This window comes from Pelodiscus sinensis, chromosome 3 (assembly GCF_049634645.1).
Source record: "Pelodiscus sinensis isolate JC-2024 chromosome 3, ASM4963464v1, whole genome shotgun sequence".
Classification (NCBI taxonomy): domain Eukaryota; kingdom Metazoa; phylum Chordata; order Testudines; family Trionychidae; genus Pelodiscus; species Pelodiscus sinensis.
Genome location: NC_134713.1, coordinates 143,391,343 through 143,415,325, shown reverse-complemented (window position 1 = coordinate 143,415,325; position 23,983 = coordinate 143,391,343). Strand labels below are relative to the sequence as shown.

The 23,983-nt window shown below is 47.4% G+C and overlaps 1 protein-coding gene across 7 annotated transcripts in view; it reads left to right on the top strand.

Annotated features, from left to right (window-relative positions):
• The window catches only part of KIF6 (kinesin family member 6), a 367,777-nt gene extending 355,118 nt beyond the window's left edge, over window positions 1–12,659 (top strand). For 2 of the 7 annotated variants that reach the window (XM_075925092.1, XM_075925089.1), the window contains exons 18-21: window positions 1,812–1,874; window positions 4,330–4,436; window positions 5,855–6,072; window positions 11,066–12,659. In XM_075925092.1, the coding sequence (XP_075781207.1) occupies window positions 1,812–1,874; window positions 4,330–4,436; window positions 5,855–6,072; window positions 11,066–11,119 (442 nt within the window). In that variant the 3' untranslated portion in view covers window positions 11,120–12,659. The remainder of the gene's footprint in view (window positions 1–1,811; window positions 1,875–4,329; window positions 4,437–5,854; window positions 6,073–11,065) is intronic. The other 5 variants (XM_075925088.1, XM_075925086.1, XM_075925087.1 and 2 more) reach the window with 5 other exon arrangements.
• The last annotated feature ends 11,324 nt before the right edge of the window (window positions 12,660–23,983 follow it).

Sequence of the window (23,983 nt, the reverse complement as noted above, 5' to 3'; positions counted from 1 at the left end):
AAACCCAGGGCAGCAAAGCCATCCATGATGGTATCGATGTTCCCCAGCGTGATGACCCTCCGCAGCAAGATATTATTGATGGCCTTGACTATCTGCAGGAGCACAGCCCTGACCATGGATTTCCCCACTCTGAACTAGTTCCCGACGGAACAGCAGGGCTGCGTCTAGACTGACAAGTTTTTCCGCAAAAGCGGCCACTTTTGAGGAAAAACTTGCCAGCTGTCTACACTGGCCGCTTTGAATTTGCATAAGAACACTGGCGATCTAATGTAAGATTGTCAGTGTTCTTCCGCAAATACAATGACTCTCCCGTTTGGGAAAAAGCCCTTTTGCGCAAATGCTTTTGCACAAGAGGGCCAGTGTAGACAGCTGAGAACCATTTTACACAAAAAAGCCCCGATGGCGAAAATGGCGATTAGGACTTTCTTGCGCAAAACTGCGTCTAGATTGGCACGGATGCTTTTCTGCAAAAAGTGTTTTTGCGCAAAAGTGTCCGTGCCAATCTAGACGCTCTTTTCCACAAATGCTTTTAACTGAAAAACTTTTACGTTAAAAGCATTTGCGGAAAATCATGCCAGTCTAGACGTAGCCTAGCTGTCCAGCGTGATGAGCTTCCAGATTCTGATGGTGATGCACTTCTGCAGAGGGATGATGGGTCGCATTCAGGTGTCCTGTTGCCTGAGGGCAGGGATGAGACACTCACGGAGCTCCAGGAAGGTAGCCTTCTGCATGTGGAAGTTCTGGAGCCACTGCTGGTCATCTCATCTCTGCAGGACAATGCGGTCCCTCTAGTCGAACTGGTCTCCCTCCGCCAGAAGTGGCATTCCATGGTGAGGTTCATTTGCTGCAGCAGGAGCTCCAGGACTTGGGTGAATGGGTTCTCTGTTTGGGGCTGGTCGTCATCCTGCTGGAGCAACATGTGGGCAGTCTGCATGAACTGCACCATGATGTGTAGCATGAGGCCCATGAGCCTGGCATTGCATTGCAGCAGCTCAGGCTCTGTGATGTGAATGTTGTGGCATCCACAAGGGCAACCAGAGCACACAATGTGTGCTTGGTTTCCACAAGGGGGTAGGCAGTGGAGGAGTGGCGTGTGAGATGCGGCCGTAGAGAGGAGCCCCTATCCCAGATAGCTTCAGCAAGCAGCCACAGGAAGTGTCTGCCCTCCTGGTGCCTCTCTGGAGTGCTTCCAGGGGCTTTCAATCCAATCAGTATGGATGTGCTATTTCGAAATAATTTTGAGCTATTTCGATGTTGCCTTGTAGTGTGGACATGCCATTTCGAAATGATCATTTCAGGAGTTATTTCAAAATAAGTTACATGTATTTCAAAATAATTTCCTAGTGTAGACATACTCTAAGGCCAGGTGCCACAGGACTACTCGTTTTTAAAGTTACAGTCCAACACGGCTACCACTTTCAGGGTTACATTTGAGAGTGTAAGTACAATATTTATATTTGAATGGATTTCTTTTTAATCATGTGGTGAAAATGAGAAAGTATGCAATTTTTCAGTAACAGTGTACTGTGACACTTCCTTATTGTTATGTGTGATTCTCTAAGCAATTAGTTTAAGCAAGGTGAAACTTGGGGTACACAAGACTAATCAGACTGTTGAAAGGGGTACTGTAATCTGCAAAGGTTGAGAACCAGCGCTCTAAACATTAAAGCCTGTGAGTGACTTTTCAAGTCATATGCTCTATGCACGCGCTGTCATCATATACTTTGGGCAGAAAATTCCTCTTCTTCCTGCAAGATTTAGAACTTTCCTCCACCCAAACTCTTCATTACCCTTGTGTTTTCCCCCTCCAGTTCTTCAGATCCTGGTAGGAAAAACAATGTGAGCAGTCTCAGCAACTCAGCTTCAAGTACAAGGTAGGGAATATGTTTCTGTCATTCAGAGGCTAAGATAGTCTGGCATGTTATCTTCTGTTTATTAGAACCCTATATGCTCCATAGTCCTCTCTCTGTGTCTCTTAATAACATGCTAAAGCTGCTAATTTTGAATCTAAATTTATAATTAAGAGCAAGTCTGTGTCTTCACTTGTACCGCATGCACCCTCCTTTCATACACTGCCTGGTTGACTGAGGCAGTTTTCAGATGGTTCATATTGTCAAAACTCTATCATAACAACTTAAAAGGATCTTTTGTATTTTTAAAATGGGGATATTAGAATTTTTAGACCAATGTAGGATGCAGAGATGCTAAAATCAAGAGACCCACAATATTTTTAACCCCTCGTTTTCATCTGTCCTGAGTGTTAAAGCAGAATTTTTAAGTAGGATTTTATTGTGTCTATTTCTTTAAGACATTCCCAATCATCCTTTTGCAAATTATTCCAGTAATAACCTGAAAATAGCAACTCCTGTGTCTCCCAGGATCGACAGTGAGAATTTGTACTGTTTCCTCAAAGTAGACATAGCAGCCTTATGCTCAATGAATTTCTTAGCAGAGGACACTGAGAGCTTTTAGGATCACTTTTTGTGCGCGCGCGTTCACTCCCTCTACCCCCAAACTCAACATAACCCATCTGTGCTTCAAGTTTAACACTTTTTGGGGTTGCCATATCTAAGAAAATGTGGTGAGAATTTGATTTATTATTTATTAATTTGCAATAGGAAAAAGAGCAGACAGTATGTTTCTCATATTTTCTAAAATAATTGACTTTTGGGAAAGAGGCAAAACGGAGAAAATGTCTTCCCCAAAAATGAGTATTTCAGAAATGTGTTTGTGTGTGAAAAAGATAGAGAAAACAAGTTAAAAATGGAAGTTAGTCAGTACCTGCTCTTATGTGCTGTACATTTTTCCACTGTTAACATGGCTGCTAATTAAATTCAGCAGAGGGTATAGAAAATGTAACATTTATATGAACTAGTCACGGTATTGTACAGAATCATTTCTTGATAATGGCTGCTTAGCGGCCTTAGGCTGAACCCAGGAGATGATGCACAGCAGTAACTCCAGGTCACAACGGAGGATGTAGATATTCATGTGACAAAGTGCGTTGTAATCTACTTCCTTAACTAAGAATATCTGACTCTCCCCTGAGGTCCTCAGTTTTCACTCAGCCCTTATAGTTTTTATAGAGATGTCTCTACTAATAGCTACTAGAAAGATCATCCTAAGAAACAGACTTCTGTTGCAATTTTAGAATATCCTTGTTAAATTAGATAAAATAGACATTGTGGAGTTTATAATGATTTGGGTACAATTGCTATTTTGGTTCTATGCCAGGAGACCACTATTTACCAACTATAGACTTAGTTAGCAGCATATAGACATGCATATCAGACATCAACCAAGATTACAAACTGCCATAATAGTTACCTCACCAGCAGAATAGTTACTTAGGTAGTAGTCTGTGTATATCATTATGATTCCTCTCCTCATTTCTTATCATGCTTTGATTAAAATAGTTTCTGTTTGGGAAGTGTTGGTATTATTACTATTATTTAATATCTCACCAGTTGTGGACTAGTTCAGTGGTGCGCCACCACAGCACTTAGATCTGACTGGCTGGGGGCTGGGCCCGGCAGTTGGTGGCCCCTGTGGCGCGGCACTTAGATCTGGCCAGCTGGTGGCTGGGCCCAGCAGTTGGTGGCCCCTGCAGCGCAGGGGTTGCAGATCAAAAAAAGTTGCGCACCACTGGACTAGTTCATCTCTAAACCAGTGTGAAGACATATGGGCACAGGGACTCAGTATTGGATTAGAACTAAAATAGACAAAAAGATAGCACCATAAACTGTTGTTTATCCACTAGGACTGTCCTGGGTACAGTGCCTGCTGACCGATGTCATGAACATCAGATGATCAACAGTCTAGTTCTACATGTACAGCCATGTGGTCATGCTGTTCCAAGAACCAGAACCTGGAATGCTCATCAGCTTGCCTCTAGGAGGCAAGGATGCAACAGACTTGTACAATGCAAATAGTAGCATTAGTTCTGTAGCAAAGAGCCGCATTGCACAGATATACCCAGCATTTCTCTAGTAACCTCCTTGTGTTATGCCAGTAATTCTCTATGGGTTGACATTAAACTATTTTAAAACTCTGTGTGAGGGGAGGGTGTGTAATAACTAAACAGGCTGCAGTTTGTTAGAGAGTTGTGGGAATACAGGTGTATTTTAAAAGTCTGTACAGATCAGAAAGTTAAAATGACATGGTCTTGACTGTGCCCTAACTTAGGCTGACTTCTGCCCACACAGCCTGAAGAGAAAGCCCTTACACATCTATCTTTTTTTCCCAAACAGAAAAAAGGAGACTGATTTTATGTTCTCTGTTCCTCTCTCATTACTCAGCTGAATCCTTGAATATACTTGCTTATTTCAGGACCCCTCAGACTTCAAGTACATCTATCCCACTCACAGGAGACAGCCAGACTGATGCTGATATTCTGGCTTTCATTAAAGCCAGACAGAATCTCATGCAGAAGAAAGGTAAATTCTCTCTCTATATACACTCTAGCAGGGTCAGCCCCACTCCTGGGTCCCAGGCCCCTGTTCTGCCCCCAATCCCACAGTTTAGGGGCTGAAGTATAAGTCCCACTTGCCCTTTCTCAGCATTTGGCCTTCTGTCCCTCAGAAAAACAAAGGGGTGTTGGGGATGATGCCCCGGCCAGTTGGGGCTAAGAAAACAGCCCTCCCAGGCCACCAGCTGAAGTTTCTGGCCACCTGTGGGGAAGGGAGCCTCCCAACACTCCATGTCAGAGCCCCTTACCTCCCCCTGCTGCCTGTAGCAGTGCTGATTATGTTCTGCTCAGCTCCTCTGAGTCTCCTTATCAGTTGTTCGTTCCTCTCCTCCTCCACTCTCCAAACTCCTCTTCCACCCTCCCTTCCTCTCCCCCTGCACCCCCTGCTCATTGGGGGTAGCTGTCTGGCTGGGGTGCAAGCATGGGCTGGGGTAGGGTGTCTAGCCAGAAGGGAGGGTGCAGGAACAAGCTTTGGGGAAGGGTGTCTGGCTGGGTGAAGGGTGTAGGAGCTAGGGAAGGTGCAGGAGCAGGTTGGGGGTAGGTGTGGCCAGGGAGGAAGGGAGCAGGCTCAGGGTGCAAGGTCTTGGCTTGGGGGAGTATGAGTGAATGGGCTGGAGGTGTGGGGTCTCAGACCAGGGTGTGTGTGAGGGAGCTGGAGGGGTGGGGAGGGGGAGGCCACACAGGTCCCTGGAGCACCGGGAATGGGGGAGGCCACATGGCTCCCTTGGCTCCTTGGAAAACCAGGGAACCTACACAACTCGCAGGTCCTGTGGCTCCCTGCAGCACCAGAGAGGGGAGAGGCCATGCGGCTTAGGGCAGAGGCAGGCAGTGGGACACAAAAAATTTGTTGTATAGAGAGATATTTAGAAACATTTTTTTGTGGGATGACAGAGGTTGTGTCTAGACTACACCTCTCTGTCGACAGAGAGATGTAGCTTAGGCACGTCTAAATTGTTAATGAAGCAGGGATTTAAATATCCAGTGCTTCATTAGCATAAATATGGCCTCCACTTTTTTTCAAAATGGAGCTTTTTCGAAAAAATTCAGCAGTCTAGACTCTGTCGAAAATAAAGCCTTTTTCGAAAGATCCTGTATTCCTCAAAAATGAGGTTTACAGGATCTTTTGAACAAGGCTTTATTTTCAACAGATCTGCGTCTAGACTACCATTTTTTTTCGAAAAAGCTCCATTTTGAAAAAAAGCAGCAGCCATGTTTATGCTAATGAAGCGCTGGATATTTAAATCCCCGCTTCTTTAGCAATTTCGACGTGCCTAAGCTACATCTCTCTGTCGACAGAGGTGTAGTCTAGACACACCCTGAGTGACGTCATCACATCATCTGTGTTCTCATGCTGCTGTCCTCGCTTGCCTCCATCTCCATCCTCAGTCGCTTGCTGTGGCCAGCCTCGGCGCCATCCCCTCCGGGCATGGGCTGCTCCTGCTCCAGCTCTGCTCCAGCTCCTGCTTCACACCCTGGGGGACTGCGCCACTGGGGAGGAGCTGGGGCTGGGGCTGGGGCTGGGGCTGGGTCCCCTCCGCCATCTGAGCCCAAACCCCCAGCTGCCTCACATCCCCTGGGGGAGATGCCGCCGCAGCTGCACACAGGTAAGTGCTCCAGTGAGGCAGGAGCTGCGCGGCCTCCTCCCTCCCCCTCCCACACATGCCCCCTCTCGTATCTGCCAGTGAGAGAGATAGGGATGGGGGTGCAGGATCTGGGCGGGAGGTGGGGTGCAGGAGTGGATGAGGGTGCAGAGTCTGGCCAGGAAGGATGGTGCAGGAGCTGACTGGTGGTAGGCATGGGGCTGAAGGGGTGCAGGAGCAGAATGGTGTTAGGGCTAGTGGCCAGAGGGAGGGGGCATTGGCATGCATAGTGGCCGGGGGGGGGGGGTTAGTGACCATAGTGGCTGGAGACGGGAGGGCGGTTGGCAAGCGTAGCGGCTGGGGGAGGGTTGGCAAATATAGCATCCAGAGAAGAGAGGGGCTGGGATGTTTAGCGGCCAGAGGGGAGGTATCGGCATGCTTAGAGGCCGGGGGGGTTGGCGTGCATAGCAACCAGAGAGGGGTTGGTGAGTTTAGCGAGCAGGGGGCACAGCCCCTTAGTGTGTGTGTGTGTGTGTATAAAGTTTTTGTCAATGCTAATATAAATCTCCTAAGTCACTAAATCAGAGTAGTCATAGCTGGGCAGTAAATTTTACTCTATCATGTGAGTAAATAAACCTGACAGTAGATAGAAGGCACTGAACACACAGAGGTGGCCTGGGAATAATTCATCACAATAAAGGAAAAGTTTCTTCAACATTTTTTTACAACAATTTTTAATGACAGTAGCAAATTGGAGAGAAGATGAAAGCAGCAGTGATTACTGAAGCAATAACTTTCCATCACCATTCAAGTGCTGATGACAGCATTACTCTGCAAGCTCTCAGCCCCTGGCAGATGGCGTTAGTGTTATCACAGAGTGGTGCTTTAGTATCACTCTGCTTATCAGGAATAACTGTCAGGTAAACAAACACAGGCTGCAAATCCAGTCACCTCATGCCCATCCAAAGCAAACACTCAGCACACTTAGGCTCTGAGTTCCCTTTTGTCTTAATTTAGTAAGGCTGTTGTCAAGTTTTTTCTGGAGCAGTTATTAAGGTGAATTTGTAGGCAGCTCTCCTAGGAGCTAGGCTGCAGAAAAAAGCAACATTTAAAGCAAACATCGAAGGCTTTTGGAAGATTCAAGAAGCATCCCATTTACAACATGTGAAAAATGAGCTGTGAATTACAAGGGCACATTTTGTCATGAAACCATTTCGAAAAGCTCATCACGAATGAATCTGTCAACTGCCTTTTGTAACCTGCTTGTGTTTGCCTGTTGCCCAGCACCCAGCCTCCTGTGTGGATCTGAGAGGAAGCTAGGCACTACCAACACGGATAAACTAAGTTTCAGGCCATGTGTGTCTGAAAGATTCTCCTGCGGAACAGAGGGTGGGAAACACATTTTAAACGGTTACGTTCCCTTATAAATACTATGGAGATAAATGTGATACATGTTGAACCTCTGTTATCTGGACTTCCCTAGTCTGGCAACACCCATGGTCTCTGGTGTCACTGGTGACCTCCATGGGTACTCCTGGGCTTAGCACTCCTGGAGAAAAAATGTCAGGCTGTGACCAGGCGTGTTGCTGGACCAGGGAAGAACAGAGCCCGAGCAGGTGAGCCCTGGGGACAGGCACCCTGAAAGCCAGAGTGGGGGAGACATAGTGACACAGGGGTCCGGCAGTTGGAGCAGCGGCTCCACAGTGCCCTGGAGCCAGCATAGAGGAGCCCCGGCAATCCGGAGGGGGAAGGGGCGAAGCAGGGGAGCTCCGGTGCCCCTGGGGACAGCAGCTAGAGCCGCAGAATCCAAGACACTGGCAGCTGGGAGCAGAGCCAGGCCAGCTGCTGGGAGTAGAGGGGCCAGCATTGATCTCCCCTGGTCTGGGAAATTCCCTGGCTAAGGATCAGGCTAAGGGTGCTGGACAGGAGGGTTAAATCTGTACCACCTGTATGATGCTTACCACAGTCAGCTTGGTAGTGTGACTCAGGAAGTGCAGTGTGGCTTTCAGGAGAAATGGGCAGCCTGCCAAGTACTGCACATTACAGTGCACTGGAGAGGTGGGGCCTGGCAAAGTTCCTAGCCAGCAGATTATCCACCAGGTCCCTCTCTGAGCTCTCCTTTGGATGCCAGGTAGGAGGCTCTGTGCACTTCTCACCGAGACCCAGCACACCCTTAGTACACGGGATTGGATTTGGCCCCAAATGATTTCAGCTCTCCTCATCCCTCAGCAGGGATGTAAGAGTGTAGCCGGCTAAATGATTAACCGATAAAGTGGATGCTTCTCAGTTAATGCTACCAGCTATGCACAGCCCATTCCCCTCCCCCCCTCAGTATGCCAGTACATTTTTTAGCAGGCTGGCCAGCCACCTGGCTCAGTCCTGGCTCACACCTGGTCCTGGGAGCTACCCCTGCTGCAGCTCTGCAGGAAAAGTATTTCAGGATCTGGCAGGCAGGCTGGGCCAGTCCCAGCTCACACCTGATCCCAGGAGCTATCCCCACTGCAGCTCTAAGAGGGTATGTCTACACTGCAAGAGGGTATGTCCTCCTGCAATGAGGAGTAACGGTAGTTCGAATTAATAGCTTTAATTCAAACTACCTAGCCCGTGCTGCGTGTAGCATTTAAAAATGGCGGCGCCCGAGAACATGCAAATGAAGCCCGGGATATTTAAATCCCGGGCTTCATTTGCAAGTTTGAATGCCTTCGTTAGCCACCCTAGTTCGAACTAGGGGGCTAATGTAGACATACCCAGCGTTATTACAGAGCTGCAGCAGGGTTAGCTCCCAGGACCCAGCATGAGCCAGGACTGAGTGCTTGCAGTGCTAACACTGATCAATTAACCATGCAGTCGCCAACATTAATGCATTACTTGCTCCTTACCATCCTTGTTTCTCAGACACACACCCAGCTTCCTGAGACCCTCTTGTCTCTGTTCTCCATTATTTCTCTTCACCTTCCCCTCCAATGCTTTCCATTGCAAGGGGAGTCTGAACCACACCACATTCGGGCTAAAGGCAGGAGACAATGGTAGTAGCCATTGCAGTGACTGTTCATGGATTAACATGAGAGCAGCTGGGCCCAGGGCAAAGCAAAGGGAGGGGGCCCAGAGCAGGGCTTGTTAGGTAAAGAAATCTCAGGTAAAGTTCAGAAGAAGCTGAGTGTGGTGGGAAGAGGGGTTGCTCACTATGGGTGCTTTGAGAGAGGGGGCAGGAATTTTTAGATCTCAAACACTGTACAGAGAAAATCAGTATCATTCCTTATTCCCGTTTTAGAAATGGGGAAACTGGGTCACGGGGAGCTGGTATGACTTGTCCAAGGTCACCCGGCGGGCTAATGGCAGAACCAGAGATGGAACCCAGGGTTCTGAGTTCCTGCCCAGTGCTCTATCCACTAGGACAGTGTGGTGGTGGGAGGGAATATTTTTTGATGGAAGGCCACTCTCAGAATGTGGTAAGTGGCCAGGGACGGCACTTTCCTATGCTATTAATGGAGGGTATGTGGTGGCTGGGATGAGTTTGGGTACAAGAGTAGGAGATTGGCGTGCAGGGTTGGGAGGGAGTTTGGCTTGGAGCAGGGGTGACGGGGAGGGCAGGATCAGAGGGAGTTTGACTGCAAGAGGGGGTTGGGACCTGGGGCACAGGTGTAAGGGGTGGGGCAGGGAGAGAGTCTGGGTGTGGAATGGGGTTGACAGCTGGGGTGCAGCCAGAGGTGCAGGATCTGGCTGGGAGGCACTTACCATAGATATCTCCTATCTGGAAGTCCAGTGGACCCTCAGGGAGGCTCCCTGGCTGCTACAGCCTCACATGCCACTCAAAACACCTGGCTCCTCGGGCTGATGTGAGTATCTGTGTGCAGCACATGCACCTCTTAGGGAGGGTGTCTCCACACCATGCCCCTCTCCCAGCATTATCCTCATAGCCTTCCATTGGCTGCTTTCCAGCCAATAGAAGTTGCAGCCGAGGTGCTTGTTGACATGTACAGCCTGCTGCCCCACTCTCTTCAAGGGGCGCACTGTGCAGTGACATTCACACTGGCCCCAGCAACCAGCCACTTTGAGTAGCGTGTGGGGCCATGGCAGGCAGGGAGCTTGACTGAGGGTCCTGCTGGGCCACAGTGGGCTGGATGCAGCCCACTGGCCATATTTGGCTTGCCCCTGCACTAAGCCATAGTTCCTACCAAATGAGTCCAAATCTTTTAGACTTCATTCTCTAAACATTTCAGCTCTTTTCCACAATGGTACTTTCTACAGGGCTGTTACATTTCACTCATGGACCTTGGTTTTCTTCATGGGAAATCCCCCCAGGTGACTCCAGCAGAAAACATTGTCTGAGCCAAACCAAAGTCTGCTAAGCCCTGGAAGATGTCCTCATACTTCCTGTGCCTTCCTTCAATGACCCTGGCCTTTTGAAACTGCTCCATGATATCAATAGCCCAGAAAGGCTCTGCTTTGTCTACCTGAAAAGAGGATGAAATGTATGCAGAGGCCAATGGTGTGGAAAACAAGTTTCATAACTAGAGAAAGCATCAGCGTGGGAATGCACATCATCCTTAATTAAAGAAATACAGTGGAAAACGGCTCTTTGAGGGGTCCCGGAGGGAGATTAACTGGGTGCTCACAGATCATTGCTGTTCATGCCTCTAAGCTTTACAAACAGACATTAATTAAAGCAGGCACACATGCAGTACTTTACGCTTGTTCAGCTATGTCTCTGTTCATCAAGCTGCCTTGGAGTAGCTTGCTGGGATTGCTAGAGTTATTGTTCTTGAAACGTGGCAACATAGTCAGCTATTAAAGTTACTTACAAAGAGCCAGTCTGTGAGCATAAACATTTGCTTCATCCTTCATTCTTGGGGTAAAGAAGTGAACACAGTTGGAAGTCAATGACATGTTGATCTAAAACTCTGGATTTCAAATCTCTTCATGCATCCGTTTTTGTCTGTGGAGTAGCCATTGGTTTAAAATTGATGACAGTGCATTGAGTTACCATCTGATTAACAGTGTCCTTATCTCCTTTCAGGCTTGGGGAACAAGTGAATTTCCTGTTGCACTCCAGTACTCCCACTGTAAATGAAGAAAAATGGACAATTCCTAATTCTCTCCTCTTCCCCCACCTGCTCTAAGAACCAGGAATAACTCATATCTTTTCAGCTTAATTTAGGGGGGGAAGGGGATGAATGACTTGTGTATGTCAAACATGTGCAATCATACATATATTTAGCATGGACAAAACTCAAGCAAAACAGAAGCAATTAGCCAGGAAACCCTTTTTTGCGTAAGGAATTTGATGGTCATTGTGTAAAACATCACAATAAGCTAGCACTTTTTAAAACCGCTTTTCCATCACTATCCCCAGTGGAACAATTGTTTGCTGCTGATTCAAGTTTTTCTCTTTTTCTGATTGTACCTTGGAGACCTATGAATATGGTTATATGAAATTCAACAGTCTTCCCCACAGGTTTTTGTACAAAGCATTGTTGGATTTAATTCAGGCAGGTTTCACAGCTGTGCTTTGCAAAAATAGTAAATATTTGGAGCCTGAAATTTAGCAGTTTTATTCAGGACCATTGACTGATGCTACCACATCACTTTTATTGTTGGGGGTGGGTGGAGTGAAAGGGAGTTTTCATACAAAATGTCTGAAATTTTGAGATCACAAAGTATAATATGAAAACAGATCTGCTAAAAGTGAAATTTCATAAATCAAAGTTTCCAGAAATGTTAGGACTTTCACTTGGATACATTACATTTAATGTAAACATGTATAGTCCCCAAAATTTCGAGATTTTAAAAAGAAAAGCGTTATTTTGCAGCTGTAAAGTTAAATTGAGGCTATTTTGCTGAAATTAAACAAAATATGAAAATTTAAATGTGAGGTTTTAATGTTTTGTTGCAAACACTGTTATTTGTATAATCCCACTTTGCAATTCCATGTCTCACTTTCAGTTTCAGATTCAAGCAAATCTAAAACATATACTCAAAATTCTGTTTCCAAAATTTATATAGTTTAAGACTGAAACCACCAAATTTCATGCTAGTGATCAACTTGCAGTGATGGAATCTAAAAGCTCTTTGTTATTTATGTCCAAAATACAGGCAGTCCCCGGGTTACATGGATCCGACTTACATCGGATCCCTACTTACAAACGGGGTGAGGCAACCCTGCACTAGCTGCTTCCCCCCAGCAGACTAGGGAGACGCGAAGCTAGCACCCCTCCCGAGCAGACCAGGGAGACGCGGAGCGGCTTTTCTCAGCAGACATATCAGCTTGAGAATAAAGGACCGAGGGAAGTGAGGTGTGGGAGAATAAAACTGAGCTCTGGAGAAATGTTTGGCTAGAGTTTCCCCTACAATATGTACCAGTTCCGACTTACATACAAATTCAACTTAAGAACAAACCTACAGTCCCTATCTTGTACGTAACCCGGGGACTGCCTGTACATATAACTTCATCTTCAAATGGTACTAAATTTTGCAGCAACTGAAAATTATGCAGCAGCATTTAATGAATTGGAAAATACTCAAAGCCACAGGTTTTCATCAAATAAACAATTAAAATATCTTTAATGTTATCTGTTATTAAATAAAGAAATTACTGTCCAGGCATTTGAGTTTACTGCAGAAATCAACATGGGTACCATAGAAATCAGTATGTGTTAACACAGACTTTAGCAAGTAGCAGCTGAAATGGGAAAGGTTTGTGATTATCATCAGCTAGGAAGTGAAGGTTTTGATCACTTGTTGCAGAAAGCACATAGTTCTTCCTGCTCTGGAGAATCCCAAACACTCTATTTTCTGCAAGGGTTTTTGGCCCTCACCTTCCTGAGAATGTTACTTTATACACACAAACACACCCCATTCTGGCTGCCTGCAGTGGATGTGGCCTCTGTCTGCTGTCCTTGACTCTCAGGGCTCATCTACATTGGCCCCTTTTCTGGAAGGGGCATGTTAATTTCAGAGATCGTAATAGGGAAATCCGCGGGGGATTTAAATATCCCCCGCGACATTTAAATAAAAATGTCCGCCGCTTTTTTCCGGCTTTTAGAAGTAGGAATAAGATCCTCTGGAAAAGGGCACTTTTTCCGGAGGATCGGGGCCAGTGTAGACGCTCTTTTCCGGCTTTTCTAAAAGCCGGAAAAAAGCGGTGGACATTTTTATTTAAATGCTGCGGGGGATATTTAAATCCCCCGCGGATTTCCCTATTACGATCTCTGAAATTAACATGCCCCTTCTGGAAAAGGGGCCAGTGTAGATGTAGCCTCAGTGATATTGGGGAAGAAAACTGTTTAATGAGCTGTAGCAGCTGAAGGTAAGAGCAAGCTGAAGGTAAGAGCAAGCACCTTGTGATCAGCCAGTTCTCCACAGAGCATGGTTTAGGAAGTGCTGTGTTAGAGAATGAATGCATTGCCTATGCTGTTCCTCTGTAGAGTTTCTCTTGAGCAGAGAGCACCAGACATGTTGAATTAGTTTATGGGGTAGCATTGAGCTCAGTAGATCACTGGAAGTGAACCAGAAGGTCAATGTTGAAAGTCTATACTGCTATTCACTTACATGGCTTTCTCTTCCTATTATCAGTAAAATCCCCATTGCAATTACTAAACATTGGAGGATATCAGGAAAGAAGTCTTGGGAAAATTGTTCGTTTCTTTGAGACTTAGACATGTTTGTCAATTGCCTGTACGTAACTAACTAACGGTACGTCTACACTACTCCACTAGTTTGAACTAGCGGGGTAATGTAGGCATATTGCACTTGCAAATGAAGCCCGGGATTTGAATTTCCTGGGCTTCATTTGCATAAGCGGGGAGCCGCCATTTTTAAAACCCCGCTGGTTCGAACCCCGTGCAGCGCGGCTACACGGGGCACGAACTAGGTAGTTCGAACTAGGCTTCCTAGTTCGAACTACCATTACTCCTCGTGAAATGAGGAGTAACGGTAGTTCGAACTAGGAAGCCTAGTTCGAACTACCTAGTTCGTGCCCCGTGTAGCCGCGCTGCACGGGGTTCGAACCAGCGGGGTTTTAAAAATGGCGCCGGCCAGCCTCATGCAAATGAAGCCCGGGAAATTCAAATCCCGGGCTTCATTTGCAAGTGCGGTATGCCTACATTACCCTCCTAGTTCGAACTAGGAGGGTAGTGTAGACATACCCTATGAGATTTGTCCCTGCATTGTCCTGACATGATCTTGTGTGACATTGTCCTCTAATATTGTATTTAGATGTTGCCATATAATCACAGAAATCACAGGTAGAAGATCTATCTAGCAGTTGCCCTGATCCAAAATACTATGGTCCTGGTTCTGATTTCACACAAGTTTTATGTCAGTGTGACTCCATTGATTTCGGCAGAGCTACTCCCAATTTATGGAATGGTTTGAGATCAGAATCAGGCCAATAAACACCAGGAAGGCCTGGCAGAAAATAAAACTAGAGACATGAAGCTACAGAACTAGATAGGAATGCTGAAAATGAGCCTGCCACATATTTTTGATACGCCTACAATACAGCTGGTTTTGGAAGACACAAAAAGTTGCACATCTTAAGTACTTAGTCATTAGTCCAAAATTAATTGTCGACTATTTTTTTTCAATGAGTGCCCAATAAAGACAACTTCTTCGAGATGGATCCTATTTTTGAATGACAGTTGGGTTGATTGCAACATACTAATGCTATCCATCACAATAGCCCCTCTTTAGATCATCTGAGCCATTGGAAAAGGCCCTGCTGTTTACCAAGAGGAAAGTTCAGTCAGTGGCATGTGTTTATATTTGGATTTGAGTCTGCCTAGCCACCTGTGAAGCAGTTTTTCTAAGGATCGAGGTTTTTGTGCATGACTGAGTACTTGTCCATTGACCGTGCTAGCCAGCCAGTGGTTATGCAAACGTGTAGATACAGGTATTTCTATTTACTCAGTGTCTCCAGCTAGAGAAGCTCTCTTCTAAATTCTTGATTGCAGAGATGTCTTGGGGCAGCAGAGTGCAGTCATGAGTGGTGGGTGAACCACAGGCTCAGAGAGGCTAGCCCATAGCTTGGCCCTCCTGCACAAGGTCTGTCCTCTTGCTCTCTCCCCCTCCCCCCCCCCCCCCCCGCTTTCCTGGCTGAAGCCCAGAGCTACTGCTCTGCCCTCCCCTCCCCTCCCCACCCCCATCCCATTGCTGCCAGATCCTGAATTCTTGGGCTGCCTGAGTGCCTCCAGCCCTGGAGCAACTGGTGGTCAGTGTGCCCCCAAACTCTGGGTGGTTGGTGCAGTCCCCGGTGACCCCAGCCCTGCAATAATGGGTAGGCAGGCCCATGAGTGCAGATGTTCCCACGATGCCCTCGTGCCAAGCACCAGGGGCCACATCATCCACTCTTGTAATAAAACATAGACGTTGCCTACCCTTGTATCCCCTTCCACAGCTTTTACCATAAGAGAAGAGGTGTCTCCACTGATCTACCCTATAGCATTGTCACTTCCAGGATGGCCAAGGTGGGTCCAAATATTTCCAGAAAGGGCCAGAAAGCCTGCTTCCCCTTGCAGTGAGTCCCAGGGCTCCATGTGTGGGCCAGAGACATGCATGTGGATGCCTTGTGCTCACTAACTTTTGCCACTGGTCACCCCTTCCATTGTCCCCTGGCCGCAATCGTTGCAGGAACTGAGAAGAATCAAGGGTTATACAGGCACAGGCTTAGCTACTCCTGCAAAGAGAATGAGCTAGCCCTAGGAATTGAATGCTGAGATTCACACATGGCATCATCAGTATATTACAGTATCACCCTTCTGAGGGCTGTTACGCTTCTCCTGGTTCAACCAGTCTTAGAATGGAAGCGTTTAGTGTCAGTAGTATCAACTGAAAGTGCTTCAGCTGGATAAAGGGGTTTAGCTTTTCTTAATGCCATTTGTGCTATTTGCTCAACTGGAGAATATGGATGTTGGGCTTGTTGTCGGAGGCACATATGGCATCTCTGTATAGAATGTATTTAGTTTCCTCTTCTCCCTTCACCTGCCCTGCTATATACCAGTAATTCAAATTGCATGAGTACAAAACGAAAGTGAGATCAAAATCTAGGTCAGAGAATTGCTGAGGATAGTATCATTCATGGAAAATTACAATATGGTCATGGGTTTTGTGTTTGTTGCACCTATGGGGTATGTCTAGACTACATGGCTCCATCGACGGAGCCATGTAGATGAGTTTACTAGACATAGGAAAATGAAGCAGCGATTTAGATAATCACCGCATCATTTACATCAAAATGGCCACCACGCTGTGCTGATCAGCTGTATGGTGGCACAGGAGGGCAGTCTGGATGCACCGCGGTCAACAAGGGAAGCCTTTGTCGACCACTCCAGTATGCCTCATGAAATGAGGTTTACTGGAGCAGCCGACAAAGGCTTTCCTTGTCAACCACGGCACATCTAGACTGCCCTCCTGTGCCACCAAAAAGCTGATCGGCACAGCACAGTGGCCATTTTGATATAAATGAAGTGGCGATTATTTAAATGGCCACTTCATTTTCCTATGTCTAGTAAACTCATCTACATGGCTCCGTCGACGGAGCCATGCAGTCTAGACATACCCCTAAAGAGTGCTTTAGGTTCTCTACTCTTGCTCTGAAACTTAAGCTTTGCCTACACTGAAAAGTTTTCCCATGCTGGTTGAAGGTGTGAAGACATCACACTACTAACCAGCAGAGCTGTGCCAGCTCAAGCCCTAATGTAGATTTATGTGCACTGGCAAAACAGTGCTTTTGCCAGCATAGCTTATTTTGGTGAAGGAACTAGAATAAACTACAGCAGCAAAAGAACTCTTTTGCTGGTATAAGCTGCATCTATTCAGGGAAGGCTTGCCAGTAAAGTGGTACATCTACGTCTAGACTGACATGATTTTCCGCAAATGCTTTTAACGGAAAAGTTTTTCTGTTAAAAGCATTTGCGGAAAAGAGCGTCTAGATTGGCACGGACGCTTTTCCACAAAAGCACTTTTTGCCAAAAGCGTCCGTGCCAATCTAGACGCGGTTTTGCACAAGAAAGCCCCGATCGCCATTTTCACCATTGGGGTTTTTTTGCACAAAACAGTTTTTAGCTGTCTTCACTGGCCCTCTTGCACAAAAACATTTCCGGAAAAGGGCTTTTGCCTGAATAGGAAGTCAAAGCATTTGCGCAAGAAGCACTGATTTCGGACAGTAGAACATCAGTGCTTTTGTGCAAAATCAAGCAGACAGTGTGTAGACAGCTGGCAAGTTTTTGCGCAAAAGCGCTTGCTTTTGCGGAAAAACTTGCCAGTCTAGACGCAGCCATACCTGTATCACTATACCAGCAAACACTTGCTAGTGTAGACAAAGCCTTGCGGAATAAAAACCACTCCAGTAAAAAAAGGCCATTTGAGGCAAATCAACAATTCAGTTCTGGCCAGAAGCAAAACCCCACTGCCCTACTGTAACCTTATATGCAGACTGGCACTTAGCCTTCTGCTCGGAGAAATGTATGCCAGAAAACCAGTCACATCCGAATTTTGCGCCACACAGGATCAGCCAACATAACTGTCAGCTGCGCCTCATTACTCATTTTAGACCCAAATTTAACCGCTGTCCCACACAAACCTGTTCTTATCCCACATTTCATTACTGTATTGCTTTTGGCACTGGAAATACAGAATCAGGAAACTGAAGTTATGGGCAGTGTTATTTACCTTAAAAAAACTAACATTAAACATCAATTTAAGCTTCCTCAGCTACTTTTTTTAAGTGTGTCCTTTATTTTGCAGCTGTCCTCAATTTTGAGAGACTGTGTTCCACGTTTAGCACATGGTATTTTTAGAACAATGCCAGAGATGGACGCAGCAGAACTGAAGAATTTGGGGGGGCTTCATTTGCCTAGTTGTAATGGACAGGGGGAGTGCTGAACAGCAGTTGGTGACTAAGGGGCTAAACTCCAGGGGGCTGGGAGAACCAAATGAGATAGAGGATGAAATCTGAATTGAATATAGATTCCTTGCCTGCTTGCTTTGGGTGTGTTTTACACTGCACTGTTTTCCCAAAATAACGGCCATTATTCAAGAAAAACAATACTAGCGTCCACACTGAAATTGCATTATTTCAAAAGAAAATGGAAATAACGGACAGCTTTTTCCGACATTGGTAAACCTCATTCCACGAGGAGTAAGGCCTTTTCTAAAAAACCTTTTTTGAAGAGAGTGTGTGGCAGTGGAATAGGGAGTTTTGTCGAAAAAAGGCCTCCAGGAAATCCCACAGGTGCTCTGCTGGCCACTCCATCCACACTCATCACAACTCTATAGTTCCTGTTCCCCTGTCATTCTTAAGCTGCAGACACAGGGGACAGGGCTGGAAGCTGGCCCTCAGAGCTTCCAGCCACAGTGCAGGTGCCAGTGCCTGATGTCTGGGCACCAAGTCCCAGGCACAAGTCCCCCCCAAAACCCCTGCCCATTCCAGTGAGTATGCACAGGGCTCCCAGGAGCCTGCCGGGGTTGCAAAAGGTGTGCACCATCCTGGTGTGAGGCAGAGATCCTGGCCCTCCTCGAGGTGTGGGGTGACGAGGATCCTCCAGGATCTCTGCTCCAGATGCAGGAATGTGGCCATACACAGCTGGATGGCCGAGGGCCTGGCCACAAAGGGCCACACTAGGAACTTGGAGCAGGTTCACAGTAAAGGAGCTCTGCCAAGCCTATGCCAGGATGAGAGAGCACAGCGCACGCGCCAGGGCAGGACCCCTCTCCTGCCCCTCTTATGACAACCTGCCCTGCATCCTGGGGGGCAGTTCAGCCTCTTCCCCACCCCGGGTGGTGGACTCAGGGCTAGAAACACCCGTCTTGCCTGCCTGGGGGTCCCAGCCCATGGAGAAAAGGAGATCACCATGACCATGCTCACTTTGGAGCCAGTATCCAACGGCCTGGAGGCCGGTGAGGGATCATCAGGTGAGCAGTCTTAGTTTCTCACACACAGGGTGGTGGTGGCGGGCGCTGAGGGGCTCTCATCCGATCATTGCTCGGCCTTCTCATCATGCTGTAGTCTGTGCACGTGCAGCACCCGTCTGCAACACGCAGCCCCAGGAGGCAGCACCGGAGCCCCTCTGGTCTCCTGCTCACAGGCTCTGGGGAGGCCGGTCACACTTTTGACCTCTGGGGGGATGTCCTCCCACCACGCGCCATTGCTGGAAGGAGACTGGGGACAAGGACACACACGGGCATGCACACAGACTCTGTAGTGCCACACACGGGCATGCCTGCACCCTCGAGGCAACACCCACTCCTGGGGTCAGCGCTGCCAGGCACAGGTGTGTGTGTGGCCCAGGTAGCTCGAGGCCCCTCTCCCAGCCATTGGATCCCAGTGTGGCCAGCCATTTCTCTTGCTTGCTTGTCCGAGGGACAGGGAGAGGGGTGGGAAGCATGGGCCCCTGGGGCTCTCTGTGTAAGACAGGGCCCAGTGTCCTGGCCACACATGCTCCCGGGACATCACCATCCTCTGACCCGAGAACTGTTGCTCTCAGCTCACAGATGAGGGCAAGGCCTCAGGGACAGTGTCTCCAGGGATGACTGACCATCTCGCTTGATTGCCCCACAGTCATGGCTGATCTGGCTGGGGAGAATAGACACTACCCAAGCCAGCCACCCCACCCCAGGGGAGCCGTGAGGATCTCAGGAGGGAGCACATCTCCATCCTGTAGGATGTGCAGCAGATGCTGGCCCAGAAGGTCCAGGACAATGTGCAGTGGTGGGTCCAGATGTGGACTGAGCTGCTGCAGCAGGGACGCAACATGTGTGTGACCCTCTGGGAGCTCCTGACCGATCTGGCACCAGTCTCAGGCTCTGCTCCTGCCCAGTCCTTGGCCCTGCTCCTGCCCCCACTCCAGCCCCCATTCTGCCTATCCCCCATCCTCCCTGGACCTTCTCCTCCTCCCCGCCTTGCCCCATGGTCGCCAAAGTCCCTGCACATGAGGCGGAAGAAACACCCAAGGCCCATGCCACTCTCAGACCCAGCCCTGAGCCTCTCCTCTCCCCTCCAAGGTTCTCAACACCCACCCTCCTCCCCATTTCCAGGTTCTCATCCTTCCTCCTCCCCAGTTACTTCTATCCCAAATAAATAAGCAAACAGTTATTTTTGTAAAACAATTTTTTATTGTGTCTGCAGGCAAAAGAAGTGCAGGGGGGAAGGGAGGGGTTGTTGTAGAAAAGGCAGAGAGGAGCAAGACACAGACCCTAGTGGGGAGGCCCTGGGGAGAGTTACTGGGGTCCTTGAGAGAAACGCTCCCTCAGGCCCTCCCGGATGCGCACCCCCACCTGATGGGCCTGGTGGATGGCAGCTGTGTGCAGCTGCTCAAAGACTCGTCCCTCCCAGCCAACCTCTGCACCCCAGCCTGGAGCGAATGCCCCCGCCCTTCCTCACCAGGATGTTGTGGAGCACACAACAAGCAGAAATCACCTGCGGGATGTTGTACCCCCCACATCGAGGTCGGGAGGGACCTGAATCTCGCCTGCACGTGCCCAAAGGTTCATTCGGCCTGCATGCGGGGCCTACCCAGGTAGCCATTGAAGTGGTCCTTGCTCGGGTCCAGGTGGCCAGTGTAGGACTTCATCAGCCACAGCATGAGGGAGCAGAGTCACAATACACAGATTCTGGGGAATCGCTGCCACCATCAAGTGATTTTTATCTGTAAAAAATCCAGGGTGAACACTTGAACCACTTCCTTCTCCAGCAGCAATACGTCAACAGGCTAGGATGCGCTTTTACTGAAGTGCCATATATGGGAGGGAGCATCACTTAAGTGTGGTTTGCCCCCTTTCTTACAATTTATCAACCGTTTATTGTTATTCGTATTAGAAGGCACAGGCCCAGGAGTATATGTGTGCCAAAGGCCCAGTGAGAGCTTAATCTGTCCCCGTCCCAACTAGCTATGGGTTAAAAAAAGTCTGACCACAAAGAACAAAGTGGGATTATGAAGCGGGATTAGATTTTATACTTCATCTGATCATCAGAAGGAGGCTTCCAATCTTCTTTTTTCTAGCGTGTTCCCTTATTGAATTCTGTCCTGTGGAAGCCAAATAGTATTTTGGTTCACTTGGGACAAGAGAGTAGTAAGCACATTCTGCCAAATTTAGAACTCACTCAGACGTCATCAGTTCTTGGTTTAGGACTCTGAAATTGCAGGTTTGAATTCCATCTGGATCTAGCTAAACCTAAGTTCTCAGCTGGTGACTAGGGCCTTCTGGGTTGGATTTTTGATCGTTTTGGTATAATGTAGGCCTAGGGCAAAAAGACTTTCCCAGTGAGAATCTTTACAGTGTCCATTGTGTGAGCTGCTTTTGGGAATCAGTGGTTTAAATCTACGGCTATGTCTTCACTGCCAGTTCTTCTGGCAGAAAATATGCTGATGAGGGACTCATTAGCATAAGTCTCAATCTCATTAGCATATTTTCCGCCATTTTGTTTTGAGCAAGGGGTTAAAAAAATCTGAACAGTCTGGGACAGGCATAAGGATCTTGTGCCAAACGGGGATTTTGTGTAAAAACCCACATCCACACGGCTTTTTTTGGCGCAAAACCCCCTTGCGCAAAAAGAAACAGCAGAAAATATGCTAATGAGATAGCATATTTTCTGCCAGCAGTGAAGCTGAAGACTAGGAGAAAAATGTACTGAAAAGCACAAGGGGAAAAGCAGCAACCCACAATAAAAAAGTTCTAAATGGTTTGCTGTAAACTCTAGAATAGCAACCAGTTTTGTTGTGTTTGTACAGCAACTAGCACAGTAGCATCCCAGCACATGACTGTGGCTGCTAGATGCTACATACAATACTACAACCAATAAATAAACACAACTGAGTTGTTCTGTCCAACATCTCAATAATGGGAGAAGTTTCAAATCAGAGGTTTATTCGCTGCATTTTTAGTCTTTTTAAAGCATTTTGAAAGTTCTAACAAATGGGAGCTTGGAAGGTGGTACAGTACTGATGAAGGGGGAAAATGAAATATGTTAAAGTTTCCAGATTCTAGAGCAAAAGCAACAAAATCCAAGAGGTATTTCTTAAACCCTACAACTGTCTCTACTGAGGGGACAGATCTCAAATAGATTCCTCACCTGAAGTGTGATTTTCCCAGAGGAGGAGATGACAAGGGCGGACTCGATGTAATCATTTTATCTCATGTTTTAGTCGACATTTTCAGAACACACTGTTCTGTTCACTTGCATGGCATTGTGTGTGTGCGAGTGAAAATGCCTTTGTTAAATGGATGCTGTGTGGTTTTTCTCCCTGCACTTATCTTCAAGCTTATTCAGCTGGAACGGCCCTCATCCCCAGCTGTGTATTTACTCTGCATTTTCTCTCTCGCACACATAATCGATCTGCTTTTCTCTTTTTCCCACTGAAACCCTGCTTATTAAGTCATCCTCAGGACATCTCTTATCACATGCTCCAGGTCTCTTTTCAACTTTGCCACAGCTGCTGGCTAGATTTTATTTTCCATTAATTGATTTTTGGTGCCTACTGTTTTGAAATGCATTTTAGGTTCTAGTTAATTCCTGCCATTAAAGAGAATGTCACCTCCAGTGAAAGTCCATTACAAATCATTCCATTCAGCCCAGCCAAATGGGGGTCCATCTCTGATGCATGCAAAAGACCCTTTAACGACAAGTGTCTCAAGTATTGTGATGAACAAACATCAGCAAACTTAGAGGTTCAGTTTATAAAACTCCCTGGTACTTACAATACTCACTCAAGTTAGCTAAACCCACAAGAACATTTTCTTCTCATGTGATCATCTTTCTTCCTCCTGACCACCAGCATCACCAGATGTCTCTCCTAGGATACATTTTGTAGGCTTCAAATTCTGATCATTGGCCCCAGGTGTTGAAAGGAACTGGAGGGCTGGGGGAAGAGGGATGTCTGCCTGAACTCTGATCAAAGAAAGGTTCTTCAATAAGGCAGGCCAATTTTTTTTATTAGTTCTTCATTTAACTAATTGCTTTAGCACATTGCATCAGGACATCTCCTTCAACGGTGGGAATTTAACCCAGTTCATCAAATGCTAAGCAAAATGAATAGACTTCCAGCAATCCCAGAAAGTTGCTGACTAGTTTCTGATGGGTCTCCAAGAGGAAGAGGTCCCGGATGCATGGGCAAGGAGGACTCAGCCTCCTACACTGTGAAAATGAATGATCCCAGCCAGCAGACGCTGAGTATGCAGATTTGCTTTGCAGCCACTCCCAGATGGTCCAAGGCCATGTCCCTACAGCATCCCCCAAAATCCACAACAAATGGGCTCTGCCTCTGTGCTGGGCAAGCAGAAAGAAAACAGCAGTTGTTGCTGCAGGTTCTCCGGCTGGGCCCTTGCCCTCGTAGCTATCAGAAGTGCTGCCTAGCCAGCCTGTGTCTCTTGATCAGTTTGCTTTGCCATTTCATTGGGAGGGTTTGCTGGACTTGGGCGCTATCAGCCTCACTTCTGCTTCTGGCTCCTCTCTCCCTCTCCTCAACTGAGGACTTGCCCAGAACTGAGATTCTAACCCTCTGGGTCCTCTAACATAACATCTGTTACCAGACTCCTTCCTCCCCTGCCCCTCTCTCCCCAGCAACACAACAGTCGTCACTGCGCTGAGCCAAGTCCCAGGAATGCTCTATTCATAGGCAGCTTGCCAGGAGCTTCCAAGGCTGAGCTGCCAGTCGGTCAACATGTGGAACGGCAGGATTTGGCTCTTACAAACAGCAATTCAAATGGAGCATGTGAAGTTTCTCCCAGAAGTGGACCTGACCCTGTCACAGCCTTTCCTCTACTTCCCCAAGCACCATTTCCAGGCTGGTGAAAAAACCCTCCACCGACAACCATTGCGCAGAGCATTTGAACAGGGAGGAAGTTTGATAACAAAACCACGCACCAGACGTGGCTTCCTTGCCATGGCTGTTTTCTCTCAGCCACATTCTGGCCACAAGCCATTGGCTCTTCCTCCTATACA